A 14,359-nucleotide genomic window follows, 5' to 3' on the forward strand; every position below is an offset into this window, starting at 1 on the left:
TTTGCACTCCGACGCAGCCACGCCTTCAGCCTTCAGCAAACGCCTTCAGCACTTCTAAATAAGAAAGCTGCGGAGAACTGTTGCTTTGTGTTCACTCTGTAATGTTTTCTGTTAGTAATCTAATCCCCCCTGGCTCTGATATTCTATTGTTGTATTAATAACTTTGTTGTTTGTGTTTGTTTGTTTGTCTTGTTTTGTATTGTAATGTATTGTCATGACTGTTAAAAAAAAAGAAGCCTTCAGCTGCACTTCTGCCTTCATTGGGATACACGTTGCTCCAATGAACTGCAACGGCCAGTGAGGCATCTATTGTTTATATTATCTATCATCTATTGTTTATATTATCTATAACTGCAACGGCCAGTGAGGCATCTATTGTTTATATTATCTATCATCTATGGTTTATATTATCTATCATCTATTGTTTATATTATCTATCATCTATTGTTTATATTATCTATCATCTATTGTTTATATTATCTATCATCTATTGTTTATATTATCTATCATCTATTGTTTATATTATCTATCATCTATTGTTTATATTATCTATAACTGCAACGGCCAGTGAGGCATCTATTGTTTATATTATCTATCATCTATTGTTTATATTATCTATCATCTATTGTTTATATTATCTATCATCTATGGTTTATATTATCTATCATCTATTGTTTATATTATCTATCATCTATTGTTTATATTATCTATAACTGCAACGGCCAGTGAGGCATCTATTGTTTATATTATCTATCATCTATTGTTTATATTATCTATCATCTATTGTTTATATTATCTATCATCTATGGTTTATATTATCTATCATCTATTGTTTATATTATCTATCATCTATGGTTTATATTATCTATAACTGCAACGGCCAGTGAGGCATCTATGGTTTATATTATCTATCATCTATTGTTTATATTATCTATCATCTATGGTTTATATTATCTATCATCTATTGTTTATATTATCTATCATCTATGGTTTATATTATCTATCATCTATTGTTTATATTATCTATCATCTATTGTTTATATTATCTATCATCTATTGTTTATATTATCTATAACTGCAGCGGCCAGTGAGGCATCTATGGTTTATATTATCTATAACTGCAACGGCCAGTGAGGCATCTATTGTTTATATTATCTATGGGGACCAGCCCCAACTCGGGGTCGTTTGGTTTCAGGGGCCCCAAAACCCCTTTTTTGGTATTATGTCATTGGCGAAATTGTGTAAAGGGAAATATTAATTCACTAAAATTACAAAAGTACACAAAAGTGTGAAATGTGGCATGGAGTATCAAATTTCACACTTCCATGTGTATTTATGTAATTTTTAGTGAGTTAACATTATGGGTGTGTAGCAGAATAGGGTTTAGTGAGTTAATATTATGGGTGTGTAGCAGAATAGGGTTTAGTGAGTTAACATTATGGGTGTGTAGCAGAATAGGGTTTAGTGAGTTAACATTATGGGTGTGTAGCAGAATAGGGTTTAGTGAGTTAATATTATGGGTGTGTAGCAGAATAGGGTTTAGTGAGTTAATATTATGGGTGTGTAGCAGAATAGGGTTTAGTGAGTTAACATTATGGGTGTGTAGCAGAATAGGGTTTAGTGAGTTAATATTATGGGTGTGTAGCAGAATAGGGTTTAGTGAGTTAACATTATGGGTGTGTAGCAGAATAGGGTTTAGTGAGTTCATATTATGGGTGTGTAGCAGAATAGGGTTTAGTGAGTTAATATTATGGGTGTGTAGCAGAATAGGGTTTAGTGAGTTAATATTATGGGTGTGTAGCAGAATAGGGTTTAGTGAGTTAACATTATGGGTGTGTAGCAGAATAGGGTTTAGTGAGTTCATATTATGGATGTGTAGCAGAATAGGGTTTAGTGAGTTAATATTATGGGTGTGTAGCAGAATAGGGTTTAGTGAGTTAATATTATGGGTGTGTAGCAGAATAGGGTTTAGTGAGTTAGTATTATGGGTGTGTAGCAGAATAGGGTTTAGTGAGTTAACATTATGGGTGTGTAGCAGAATAGGGTTTAGTGAGTTAATATTATGGGTGTGTAGCAGAATAGGGTTTAGTGAGTTAACATTATGGGTGTGTAGCAGAATAGGGTTTAGTGAGTTAATATTATGGGTGTGTAGCAGAATAGGGTTTAGTGAGTTAACATTATGGGTGTGTAGCAGAATAGGGTTTAGTGAGTTAATATTATGGGTGTGTAGCAGAATAGGGTTTTGGGGCTTGCTACCATTGTGTTGTTAAATATGACCTACATCATCAAAAATATATACTGTCCGCTTAACAAATAACAACAAAGATGGTTATTTTCCAGCACATTATGGTGAATATCACTGCCTCACTTGTATATAGAAAACTTCCCATATCCTTAAGCTTCAATTTAAGACCAAGATGACCTTTCTATCTTGAAAATCGCTCTTTCTGTAGCCAAAAGTCTGCGCTATACCTAAAATCGGTGAAAGTTGTATATTCAGTCAGTATCAGCTATAGGCCTACTTTTAGAATGAAATTAATGAATGACTGGGTTTGAACTGACTCCACATTATGGAATATGTCTTGCTGTTTCGTACTTGAATGAGCTATGTTAAAATTGTGTGTCCCAGCTATCATTTTTATGCAAATTAGTGCCGCCATTATTGGAAAATCTATTTTCACTACATATCTCAGCCAATATTGCACTTTATTACATGGCTTGGTTGAATGCTTGATTCTGATTGGTCAATCGCTTAATTCAGCGGTGAGTTATCTCATCATAATGACCGCTCCGCTGTATAACAGACCTCTGCCTAATCAAACCCTCTGAGCACCAGCTACACGGCTGCGCCCGCTTGATTTACTGCTGTTTCCAACATGACAGCCATGTAAACACACACACACTAGTGACACACAATGTCATTTACAGCTAAACGTTGCTCTCAAAAATGTTTTTGAAAACATTTGAGCGAGAAATAGACGAAGCAGGACCCGGAAATGGATTCTATTTGATCAACTCACTTCCTTGTTTTCCGACAGTGCTGCAGCCCTGCAGCTGGCCAGACGCAGCCAGCGCGAACTTATGGAATACTTGTATTGTTGTGTTTTGGGTCAATGTATTAATTCATGTCAGGTAGCCATGTAATAAGCAGGATACTATCTGGCTAGGTGGTCATTATAGGGAGATAATTCACCTTCCGGGAGTTTAACCACCTCGGTCATTATAGGGAGATAATTCACCTTCAGGGAGTTTAACCACCTCGGCTAAACTCCCTGAAGGTGGTCATTATAGGGAGATAATTCACCTTCAGGGAGTTTAACCACCTCGGCTAAACTCCCTGAAGGTGGTCATTATAGGGAGATAATTCACCTTCAGGGAGTTTAACCACCTCGGCTAAACTCCCTGAAGGTGGTCATTATAGGGAGATAATTCACCTTCAGGGAGTTTAACCACCTCGGCTAAACTCCCTGAAGGTGGTCATTATAGGGAGATAATTCACCTTCAGGGAGTTTAACCACCTCGGCTAAACTCCCTGAAGGTGAATTATCTCCCGACAATAACCACCTAGCCAGATATTATCCCTTACTAAATGAACAAATAAGGTGTCTAGACTGCAGCACCACACTGGATTCAACCCCCCTTTGGTTTTAAACCATCCCTGTCCTTCATCACAGGGGGTTGGTTTTCAACCATCCCTGTCCTTCATCATAGGGGGTTGGTTTTAAACCATCCCTGTCCTTCATCACAGGGGGTTGGTTTTCAACCATCCCTGTCCTTCATCATAGGGGGTTGGTTTTAAACCATCCCTGTCCTTCATCATAGGGGGTTGGTTTTAAACCATCCCTGTCCTTCATCAGGGGGTTGGTTTTAAACCATCCCTGTCCTTCATCAGGGGGTTGGTTTTAAACCATCCCTGTCCTTCATCATAGGGGGTTGGTTTTCAACCATCCCTGTCCTTCATCAGGGGGTTGGTTTTCAACCATCCCTGTCCTTCATCAGGGGGTTGGTTTTCAACCATCCCTGTCCTTCATCAGGGGGTTGGTTTTAAACCATCCCTGTCCTTCATCAGGGGGTTGGTTTTAAACCATCCCTGTCCTTCATCATAGGGGGTTGGTTTTCAACCATCCCTGTCCTTCATCATAGGGGGTTGGTTTTAAACCATCCCTGTCCTTCATCAGGGGGTTGGTTTTAAACCATCCCTGTCCTTCATCAGGGGGTTGGTTTTCAACCATCCCTGTCCTTCATCACAGGGGGTTGGTTTTCAACCATCCCTGTCCTTCATCAGGGGGTTGGTTTTAAACCATCCCTGTCCTTCATCACAGGGGGTTGGTTTTCAACCATCCCTGTCCTTCATCACAGGGGTTTGGTTTTCAACCATCCCTGTCTTTCATCAGGGGGTTGGTTTTAAACCATCCCTGTCCTTCATCACAGGGGGTTGGTTTTCAACCATCCCTGTCCTTCATCACAGGGGGTTGGTTTTTCCACAATAGCTTCATCAGCTCGCTTGTATAAGTTAACGTTTAAGAATAGTTTCACTGAGATCCTTGACCATCAAAACACACCTTATTTGTTCATTTAAGTGCAATATTGTCTGATATAGTGAACATCGTATTTCCTATGCAGAGCTATGCGTGTATGTATGCGTATGTACGTGTAAGCATATATAGTAGCCAGTAGAGAGAGCGCGCACACGCACACACACACACACACACACACACACACACACACACACACACACACACACACACACACACACACACACACACACACACACACACACACACACACACACACACACACACACACACACACACACACACACACGAGGAGGAGTACAGTACAGCATTTCTTCTCAGGTCTACAAGCTCACAAGGTGGCGCTCAACAACTACAGTACAGTACAGTACAGTACAGTACAGTACAGTACAGTACAGTACAGTACAGTACAGTACAGTACAGTACAGTACAGTACAAGCTCTGAGCTTGTAGATCTGCTATTTTTGAAAAATCTTGAAAACGTGGCGAAAATCTTTGAATATATATTATTTCAGAGCGAATGTTTTTAACTCAAATATTTGCTTTTGGGGATGGGGGGTCCCTGGAACAACATATTTTCAGATGGAGGTCCGCGGCCAGTTAGATAATTCTGGGGGTCCTAGACATGAAAAAGGTTGAGCACCACTGACATAGAAACATGGGGTTTTCCAGAAAACGGTATATATAATAATAATATTAACTTACAGACATGTCGCTGTCAGGCTGCGTCTCTCTCTCTGGACTTTGACAAGCAGACGCCGTTGGACTGGGCGGAGAGTCTGGCTCACGTTCGGATTGGCCGACCGGGGACACTGGCTCCCGCTCCGATTGGCCAGGTTCGAACAGCGTTTGCCCGAGCTCTGACTCTGTTTGATCAGCCAAAACGTGAGGTTCAAGTAGCAGTGATATGTTGTTGTTTGGTTAAACAGTTATGGCTCTATATTGTGACAGTAATCATTGCTATAGAGTGTGTTCAGTAACAGTGTTAAATAGCTCTATATTGTGACAGTAATCATTGCTATAGAGTGTGTTTAGTAACAGTGTTAAATAGCTCTATATTGTGACAGTAATCATTGCTATAGAGTGTGTTCAGTAACAGTGTTAAATAGCTCTATATTGTGACAGTAATCATTGCTATAGAGTGTGTTTAGTAACAGTGTTAAATAGCTCTATATTGTGACAGTAATCATTGCTATAGAGTGTGTTCAGTAACAGTGTTAAATAGCTCTATATTGTGACAGTAATCATTGCTATAGAGTGTGTTCAGTAACAGTGTTAAATAGCTCTATATTGTGACAGTAATCATTGCTATAGAGTGTGTTTAGTAACAGTGTTAAATAGCTCTATATTGTGACAGTAATCATTGCTATAGAGTGTGTTCAGTAACAGTGTTAAATAGCTCTATATTGTGACAGTAATCATTGCTATAGAGTGTGTTCAGTAACAGTGTTAAATAGCTCTATATTGTGACAGTAATCATTGCTATAGTGTGTTCAGTAACAGTGTTAAATAGCTCTATATTGTGACAGTAATCATTGCTATAGAGTGTGTTCAGTAACAGTGTTAAATAGCTCTATATTGTGACAGTAATCATTGCTATAGTGTGTGTTCAGTAACAGTGTTAAATAGCTCTATATTGTGACAGTAATCATTTCTATAGAGTGTGTGTTCAGTAACAGTGTTATATAGCTCTATATTGCGACAGTAATCATTGCTATATTGTGTTTAGTAACAGTGTTAAATATCTCTATATTGTGACAGTAATCATTGCTATAGAGTGTGTTCAGTAACAGTGTTAAATAGCTCTATATTGTGACAGTAATCATTGCTATAGAGTGTGTTTAGTAACAGTGTTAAATAGCTCTATATTGTGACAGTAATCATTGCTATAGAGTGTGTGTTCAGTAACAGGGTTAAATAGCTCTATATTGTGACAGTAATCATTGGTATAGAGTGTGTTCAGTAACAGTGTTAAATAACTCTATATTGTGACAGTAATCATTGCTATAGAGTGTGTTCAGTAACAGTGTTAAATAGCTCTATATTGTGACAGTAATCATTGCTATAGAGTGTGTTCAGTAACAGTGTTAAATAGCTCTATATTGTGACAGTAATCATTGCTATAAAGTGTGTTCAGTAACAGTGTTAAATAGCTCTATATTGTGACAGTAATCATTGCTATAGAGTGTGTTCAGTAACAGTGTTAAATAGCTCTATATTGTGACAGTAATCATTGCTATAGAGTGTGTTCAGTAACAGTGTTAAATAGCTCTATATTGTGACAGTAATCATTGCTATAGAGTGTGTTCAGTAACAGTGTTAAATAGCTCTATATTGTGACAGTAATCATTGCTATAGAGTGTGTTCAGTAACAGTGTTAAATAGCTCTATATTGTGACAGTAATCATTGCTATAGTGTGTGTTCAGTAACAGTGTTAAATAGCTCTATATTGTGACAGTAATCATTGCTATAGAGTGTGTTCAGTAACAGTGTTAAATAGCTCTATATTGTGACAGTAATCATTGCTATAGAGTGTGTTCAGTAACAGTGTTAAATAGCTCTATATTGTGACAGTAATCATTGCTAGAGAGTGTGTTCAGTAACTACCTCTCATGACGTCGTCCTGTACTTGGAACTGTACGATGTCTATGGCTGTGGAAGAACAATAATAGGATCAGTGTTGATTTTGGCACCACATTTTTAGTTTTAGTCATGGTCTTTTGAACGGTTTTAATTTAGTTTGTCACATTTTAGTCACCTGGAATGTTTTAGTGTTAGTCTAATTTTAGTCGACTAAATATCAAAAGATTTCAGTCGACTAAATCTACAGTTGATTTAGTCGACTGAAATGTATTTTGGCGGGCCTTGATGCCGTCGTGATGACTTGCTGAAAATAGCCGATCTACAAGCTCACAACGCGTCGCAGCGCAACGCGTTGTGAGCTTGTAGATCGGCTATTTTCAGCATGCAACTAATTGTAAAATGACTTATACTGGATCTCTTGTCCACTAGTCCCTTCCTAACATTTTAGTCATTTAGTTTCCATTTAGTTTTCGTCGGTATAAAAGGTAGTCGACAAACATTTTTCGTCTTAGTTTTAGTCGACGAGAACAACACTGAAACAACACTGCCGTCATCTCACCGCTCACAATGAACAGTTGATTCATTGATTGAATAATTATTATTATCATTATTATTATTATTATTGATTGAATAATTCATTAGTAATAATTCATTAGTAATAATTCATTAGTATTTCTGTCTGTAAATGTTTAAATGTTTGTTTTCATCTGGACTCTCCATTCTCCACTTATTGTCAGTTGAAAAGAACATTATGGGCTCCATTTCCGTCACCGCTAAACCCCTTATCCCTAAACTTCTTTGCATTTTTTTTTTACTATTTTGCTAAACATTTTTGAATAGTTTAAAATGGCCACAACGTGTCAATGTAGACATGGACATGAGGGTATTGATTTGAGCTCACTCTTTGTGGGCCTAACAGAGACAGTATGCTACATGCTACATGCTACATGCTACACTAACAGAGACAGTATGCTACATGCTACATGCTACATGCTACACTAACAGAGACAGTATGCTACATGCTACATGCTACACTAACAGAGACAGTATGCTACATGCTACCGCTACATGCTACACTAACAGAGACAGTATGCTACATGCCTGCCTGTCACTAACAGAGACAGTATGCTACATGCCTGCCTGTCACTAACAGAGACAGTATGCTACATGCCTGCCTGTCACTAACAGAGACAGTATGCTACATGCCTGCCTGTCACTAACAGAGACAGTATGCTACATGCCTGTCACTAACAGAGACAGTATGCTACATGCTACATGCTACCGCTACATGCTACACTAACAGAGACAGTATGCTACATGCCTGCCTGTCACTAACAGAGACAGTATGCTACATGCCTGTCTGTCACTAACAGAGACAGTATGCTACATGCCTGTCACTAACAGAGACAGTAGGCTACATGCCTGTCACTAACAGAGACAGTATGCTACATGCCTGCCTGTCACTAACAGAGACAGTATGCTACATGCCTGCCTGTCACTAACAGAGACTTTGCGTACAGTATGCTACATGCCTGCCTGTCACTGGTGGAGCAATAGAAAGCTCCTGTTGTAAAGGGATTCTGTGTTGTGTATTGTATATTTTAATGTATTGTAGCGGCCGGCTATGGCTTCAGCCAATGGGGGTGACTTGGAGGTGGGACTTCCGGGACTGGGGAGTGAGTGACGGGCGCTGTGGATGCGCTGTGTGTGGAATGTTGGTGTGGTGGTGTTCAGCACTGAGTTAGGAAGTACACGAATGGTGTTGTTATACTGTCCGATCATAAGTAATAAAGAGAGAGTCCTATCCTGTAAACTACGTCTCTGCCTCCGGTTCCTGGGATCGTTACAGTATTGTACCTTTTAAAGTTTTTGATTCATGGGTTTTTTATTGTTGTTTGGACCCAATGTTTTGTACATTTGTGTCAATAAAGTAACTAACTAACTAGATTGGCTATAGTTGAACTATTCAAAAATGTTTTTCAAAATAGTAAAAAAAATTGTTGGCATTTGTGGCATGTCATTGTGATGTCATTGTGATGTCACTGTGATGTCACTGTGATGTCACTGATGTCTTACCGTGCATTTTAAGCATGGAAAAGAAATCCATCTTGTTGTGTTGTGGAGCGGGGGGGTTTGGAGCTGGAGCTGGAAGTAGAAGGCAATGAGCAAAGTCCCATCTGATTGACAGCCCATACATCCACACAGAAAAGTCCTATCTGATTGACAGCCCATACATCCACACAGAAAAGTCCTATCTGATTGACAGCCCATACATCCACACAGAAAAGTCCTATCTGATTGACAGCCCATACATCCACACAGAAAAGTCCTATCTGATTGACAGCCCATACATCCACACAGAAAAGTCCTATCTGATTGACAGCCCATACATCCAATCAGAACAGTCCCATCTGATTGACAGCCCATACATCCAATGAGAACAGTCCTATCTGATTGACAGCCCATACATCCAATCAGAACAGTCATATCTGATTGACAGCCCATACATCCAATCAGAACAGTCCCATCTGATTGACAGGCCCATACATCCAATCAGAACAGTCCCATCTGATTGACAGGCCCATACATCCAATGAGAACAGTCCCATCTGATTGACAGGCCCATACATCCAATCAGAACAGTCCCATCTGATTGACAGGCCCATACATCCAATCAGAACAGTCATATCTGATTGACAGCCCATACATCCAATCAGAACAGTCCCATCTGATTGACAGGCCCATACATCCAATCAGAAACGTACCTTGGTCCCTCTTAGCGCTGTAGGTGTGTTCGGAGCAGATCTGGGCCAGTGTCTGCCGTCGGACCAGGGCCGCGGGCGGGGGGGTGTAGCGGGCCACGGGGGCCTTCCTCCTCTTGGCGGCCAGGCGGTGGGCGAAGACGGTGGGCACGGCGTCGCTACGCAGCTTCTTACGGCCCTTCCTGGTGAAGCAGAACTGGTCCGCCTCGAAATGGGACTGAAACACAGAAATACAGAAATACATCATGTTCTGTTAGACCAGTGGCTCCAAAACTTTGTTCGTGTCAAGGGCATCTTCCTGCTTACCTCACACAGCTTGTGGGTGTTGTAGTCCTTACCTCACACAGCTTGTGGTGGGTGTTGTAGTCCTTACCTCACACAGCTTGTAGTTGTTGTATTTCTGGGTGGGTGAGGGTGGGTATTGTAGTCCTTACCTCACACAGCTTGTAGTTGTTGTATTTCTGGGTGGGTGAGGGTGGGTATTGTAGTCCTTACCTCACACAGCTTGTAGTTGTTGTATTTCTGGGTGGGTGAGGGTGGGTATTGTAGTCCTTACCTCACACAGCTTGTAGTTGTTGTATTTCTGGGTGGGTGAGGGTGGGTATTGTAGTCCTTACCTCACACAGCTTGTAGTTGTTGTATTTCTGGGTGGGTGAGGGTGGGAGTTGTAGTCCTTACCTCACACAGCTTGTAGTTGTTGTATTTCTGGGTGGGTGAGGGTGGGAGTTGTAGTCCTTACCTCACACAGCTTGTAGTTGTTGTATTTCTGGGTGGGTGAGGGTGGGAGTTGTAGTCCTTACCTCACACAGCTTGTAGTTGTTGTATTTCTGGGTGGGTGAGGGTGGGTATTGTAGTCCTTACCTCACACAGCTTGTAGTTGTTGTATTTCTGGGTGGGTGAGGGTGTGAAGTCGTCCCGCCGGGCTCTGATCAGCCACGTCTTCCTGCGCTCGCCGTCCGTGGGGAAGCCGTACATCCTCACCTTCTGCTCCCAGCGATTACTGCAGCCATTGGCCGAGCAGCCCACCATGACGCGATCTGATTGGAGCACGACGCGTGTCAATCACACCGTGAAGCAATCTGATTGGAGCACAACAATGCAAACCAAAATAACAATTCCTTCTACATTCTCTAATTGTGTAGAATTATTGTAAATGAAGTGATGCGGATGTTTAACAATATGAGTTAAAGTTCTATTAAGGGTCCATTTGGTTCCAAACTCTCCCATCATTTAGCTGGGGACCACCCATGGAACCCCCTCAAGGACCACCCATGGAACCCCCTCAAGGACCACCCATGGAACCCCCTCAAGGACCACCCATGGAACCCCTTCAAGGACCACCCATGGAACCCCCTCAAGGACCACCCATGGAACCCCCTCAAGGACCACCCATGGAACCCCTTCAAGGACCACCCATGGAACCCCCTCAAGGACCACCCATGGAACCCCCTCAAGGACCACCCATGGAACCCCCTCAATGACCATTTACAATTTACAATTTACAATTTAGGCATTTAGCAGACGCTCTTAATCCTTACATTAGGCAAGAACAAAAGTATGGGAATACATCACATATATAAAAAGCATTTATCAAGAAACATGCGTAAGCTAAGAACGTAACTAGAACATATCTATATAATGACACTATACATATTAAATATACATATATACTATACTATGCTATACATATGTACTATGATGTACTATGTGATTGGCTGATCTGAGTGCGCGGGAGGGTTTGTAGGGTTCAATCATGCTGGCAAGATATGGGGGAGCCATACCTTTGGTTGCTTTGAATGCCAGCATCAGAGTTTTGTATTCTGTGCGGGCAGCGACTGGGAGCCAGTGCAGGGAGCGGAGCAGGGGGGAGACATGTGAGAATTTTGGCTGGTTGAAGACCAGACGAGCTGCAGCGTTTTGGATCAGTTGGAGAGGCTTAAGTGCACATGCCGGTAGGCCAGTAAGGAGCGAATTACAATAGTCAAGTTTTGACAAGACTGTTGTCTGGATTAGGAGCTGGGCTGATTCCTGGGTGAGGAACGGTCTAATTCGTCGTATGTTATAGGACCACTGGTTGACATTTCTTTGTGGATCACGTTAATGTGTCAGTTTGTAATGTTGACGGTTATTTTAACCCATTCTGGGCGGGAACCCCTTTTGGTGTTTTTAAGCATCATGTTACACTTTAGCTATTGAAAAATAGAAGATCTACAAGCTCGTAGCGCGGCACCGAGTGTCACGCTACGAGCTTGCAGGTCTGCTATTTTTTTTAAATCATGAAAATGTGGCGCAAATCTTTGAATATATATTCTTTCAGAGCATTTTTAACTCAACTCTGTTTCTGGGGGGTCCCCATTTTCAGATGGGGGTCGGCTCTCTGCTGCCCCATCTGGCGGAGTCAGGTTAGGGGTCGACGGCCAATTACAGATAATTCTGGGGCTACTTGACATGAAAAAGGTTGAGCACCGGACATGGAAACACAGGGTTTAACCCTGTGAGCACCACTGACATGGAAACACAGGGTTTAACCCTGTGAGCACCACTGACATGGAAACACAGGGTTTAACCCTGTGAGCACCACTGACATGGAAACACAGGGTTTAACCCTGTGAGCACCACTGACATGGAAACACAGGGTTTAACCCTGTGAGCACCACTGACATGGAAACACAGGGTTTAACCCTGTGAGCACCACTGACATGGAAACACAGGGTTTTCAGAAAACCGTCAGGATTTAGAAGACATTTGTAGAATCGACGTCAGGTCTACATTTGAATGACTTTGTGCTGCTGGGCAGATCAACGTCTAAATCATGTATTACTTTTGCATTAATCTAAATGTGTAACTATATAGTAACCCTAACGAAAGAATACAAGATGATAAAAAAGTACAATTGCTTCTGAGTCTGAGATGTAGAAAGTATACGTTTCTCAAAAATATAAATACAAATATAAAATATATCATATACATTTTGTATTTATTGTCATTTCTTTACCCCACATTTAAACGGTTTTGTTTGTTTTGTTCCACGTTTGATTTTGGCAAATCTTGGCCCTATAAAGGCCCTTTGAATTGAGACACACACAGTCTCACACGCACGCACGCACGCACGCACGCACGCACGCACGCGCACACACACACACACACACACACACACACACACACACACACACACACACACACACACACACACACACACACACACACACACACACACACACACACACACACACACACACACACACACACTGTAAACTGATGCATTTATTTATATTAATGAATGACCTCAAAAACCTCTCAAAGTGTCTCTTCAAATAGAACTATGAGAATATTGGAGAACTTCCTGGAACTGGTCTGCCCCCCCCCCCCCCCCCCCCCCCCCCCCACCCCCATCCCCCCCCCCCCCCAGTGCATGGCTGTAGTAATTTATAAAATATAAATAATGTGATGATTGATCTCACACAGTCTAAACTGACAGAATACATAATAATAATAATAATAATACAGATATAAGTCATTCAACGTGTGTATTACCTGTTAGTAAAGCGGTTCCCAGCGGGATGACGTTACGGTGTGGAACTATCTCATAGTTCCTCCATTACTCCCTGCCTGCGCGAGGGAGCGGATGTGACGCAACGCAGCAATACGGTCTGCTCATTGGACTGATGGTAGGCCGGTAGCGGATGTGACGCAACAAAGCCAAAGACAAAATCCTAGGTTACTTTTTTTTGCCCCTTGCCGAGCAGAGAAGGGTTTAGGTCATGAATATAAACAGATTTTTAATTTGTATTATTTTTTTATCACCTGTTTATAGGATTTGTATTCCAATAATTCAGTGGTTTTTCAACCATGTGGTCCGGGGACCCCCGGTGGTCCTTGAGGGGGTTCCAGGTGGTCCGGGGACCCCCGGTGGTCCTTGAGGGGGTTCCAGGTGGTCCGGGGAGTTGGTAATCATTTTACGCTCTCAAGAGTTACAATTATTGTTAAACATCTGCATTACTTAATTTACTAGAAGTCTACACAATTAGAGAATGTAGAACAACTGTTTTTTTGATCGTTTGCCACAACACAACAGGCAAATGTTGATCAATGTTGTTATATTATCGGCTATTGTGTCTCATATTGTATACAATGTTCTTTCACTATATAGAAGTGTCTATTTGTAGCCTATGTCTCTAAATGTTATGATGAATTGAACATGGTGGACCCTCTTGTAAACAAGTGTAATGCTTAATTGGGTCGTCCACTCACAGTTAACAGTCTTTGTATTGAGTTTGTGCTTGAAATGTACTGTAATTCTGCAAACTGTTAATAAATATTTCAATCAATCAATCAATCAATCAATCATGACAAGTTTTTGATTGATTGATTGAAATATGTATTAACAGTTTGCAGAATTACAGTACATTTCAAGCACAAACTCAATACAAAGACTGTTAACTGTGAGCGGACGACACCATAAAGACTGTTAACTGTGAG

The 14,359-nt window shown here is 41.0% G+C and overlaps 1 protein-coding gene across 1 annotated transcript in view; it reads right to left on the minus strand.

The window, feature by feature from the left end:
- ugl (ureidoglycolate lyase) overlaps window positions 1-13,510 on the minus strand; it is a gene marked incomplete at its 3' end in the record, with an annotated part of 44,561 nt that extends 31,051 nt beyond the window's left edge. Inside the window, exons 1-6 of the mRNA XM_079531708.1 lie at window positions 13,415-13,510; window positions 10,742-10,959; window positions 9,884-10,097; window positions 9,196-9,264; window positions 7,144-7,188; window positions 5,241-5,401 (exon numbers count right to left, since the gene is read on the minus strand). Coding sequence (XP_079387834.1) covers window positions 5,241-5,401; window positions 7,144-7,188; window positions 9,196-9,264; window positions 9,884-10,097; window positions 10,742-10,909 — 657 coding nt within the window. The 5' untranslated portion in view covers window positions 10,910-10,959; window positions 13,415-13,510. The remainder of the gene's footprint in view (window positions 1-5,240; window positions 5,402-7,143; window positions 7,189-9,195; window positions 9,265-9,883; window positions 10,098-10,741; window positions 10,960-13,414) is intronic.
- Window positions 13,511-14,359: the final 849 nt, after the last annotated feature.

This window comes from Electrona antarctica, assembly GCF_951216825.1.
Source record: "Electrona antarctica genome assembly, contig: scaffold_251, whole genome shotgun sequence".
Classification (NCBI taxonomy): Eukaryota; Metazoa; Chordata; class Actinopteri; order Myctophiformes; family Myctophidae; genus Electrona; species Electrona antarctica.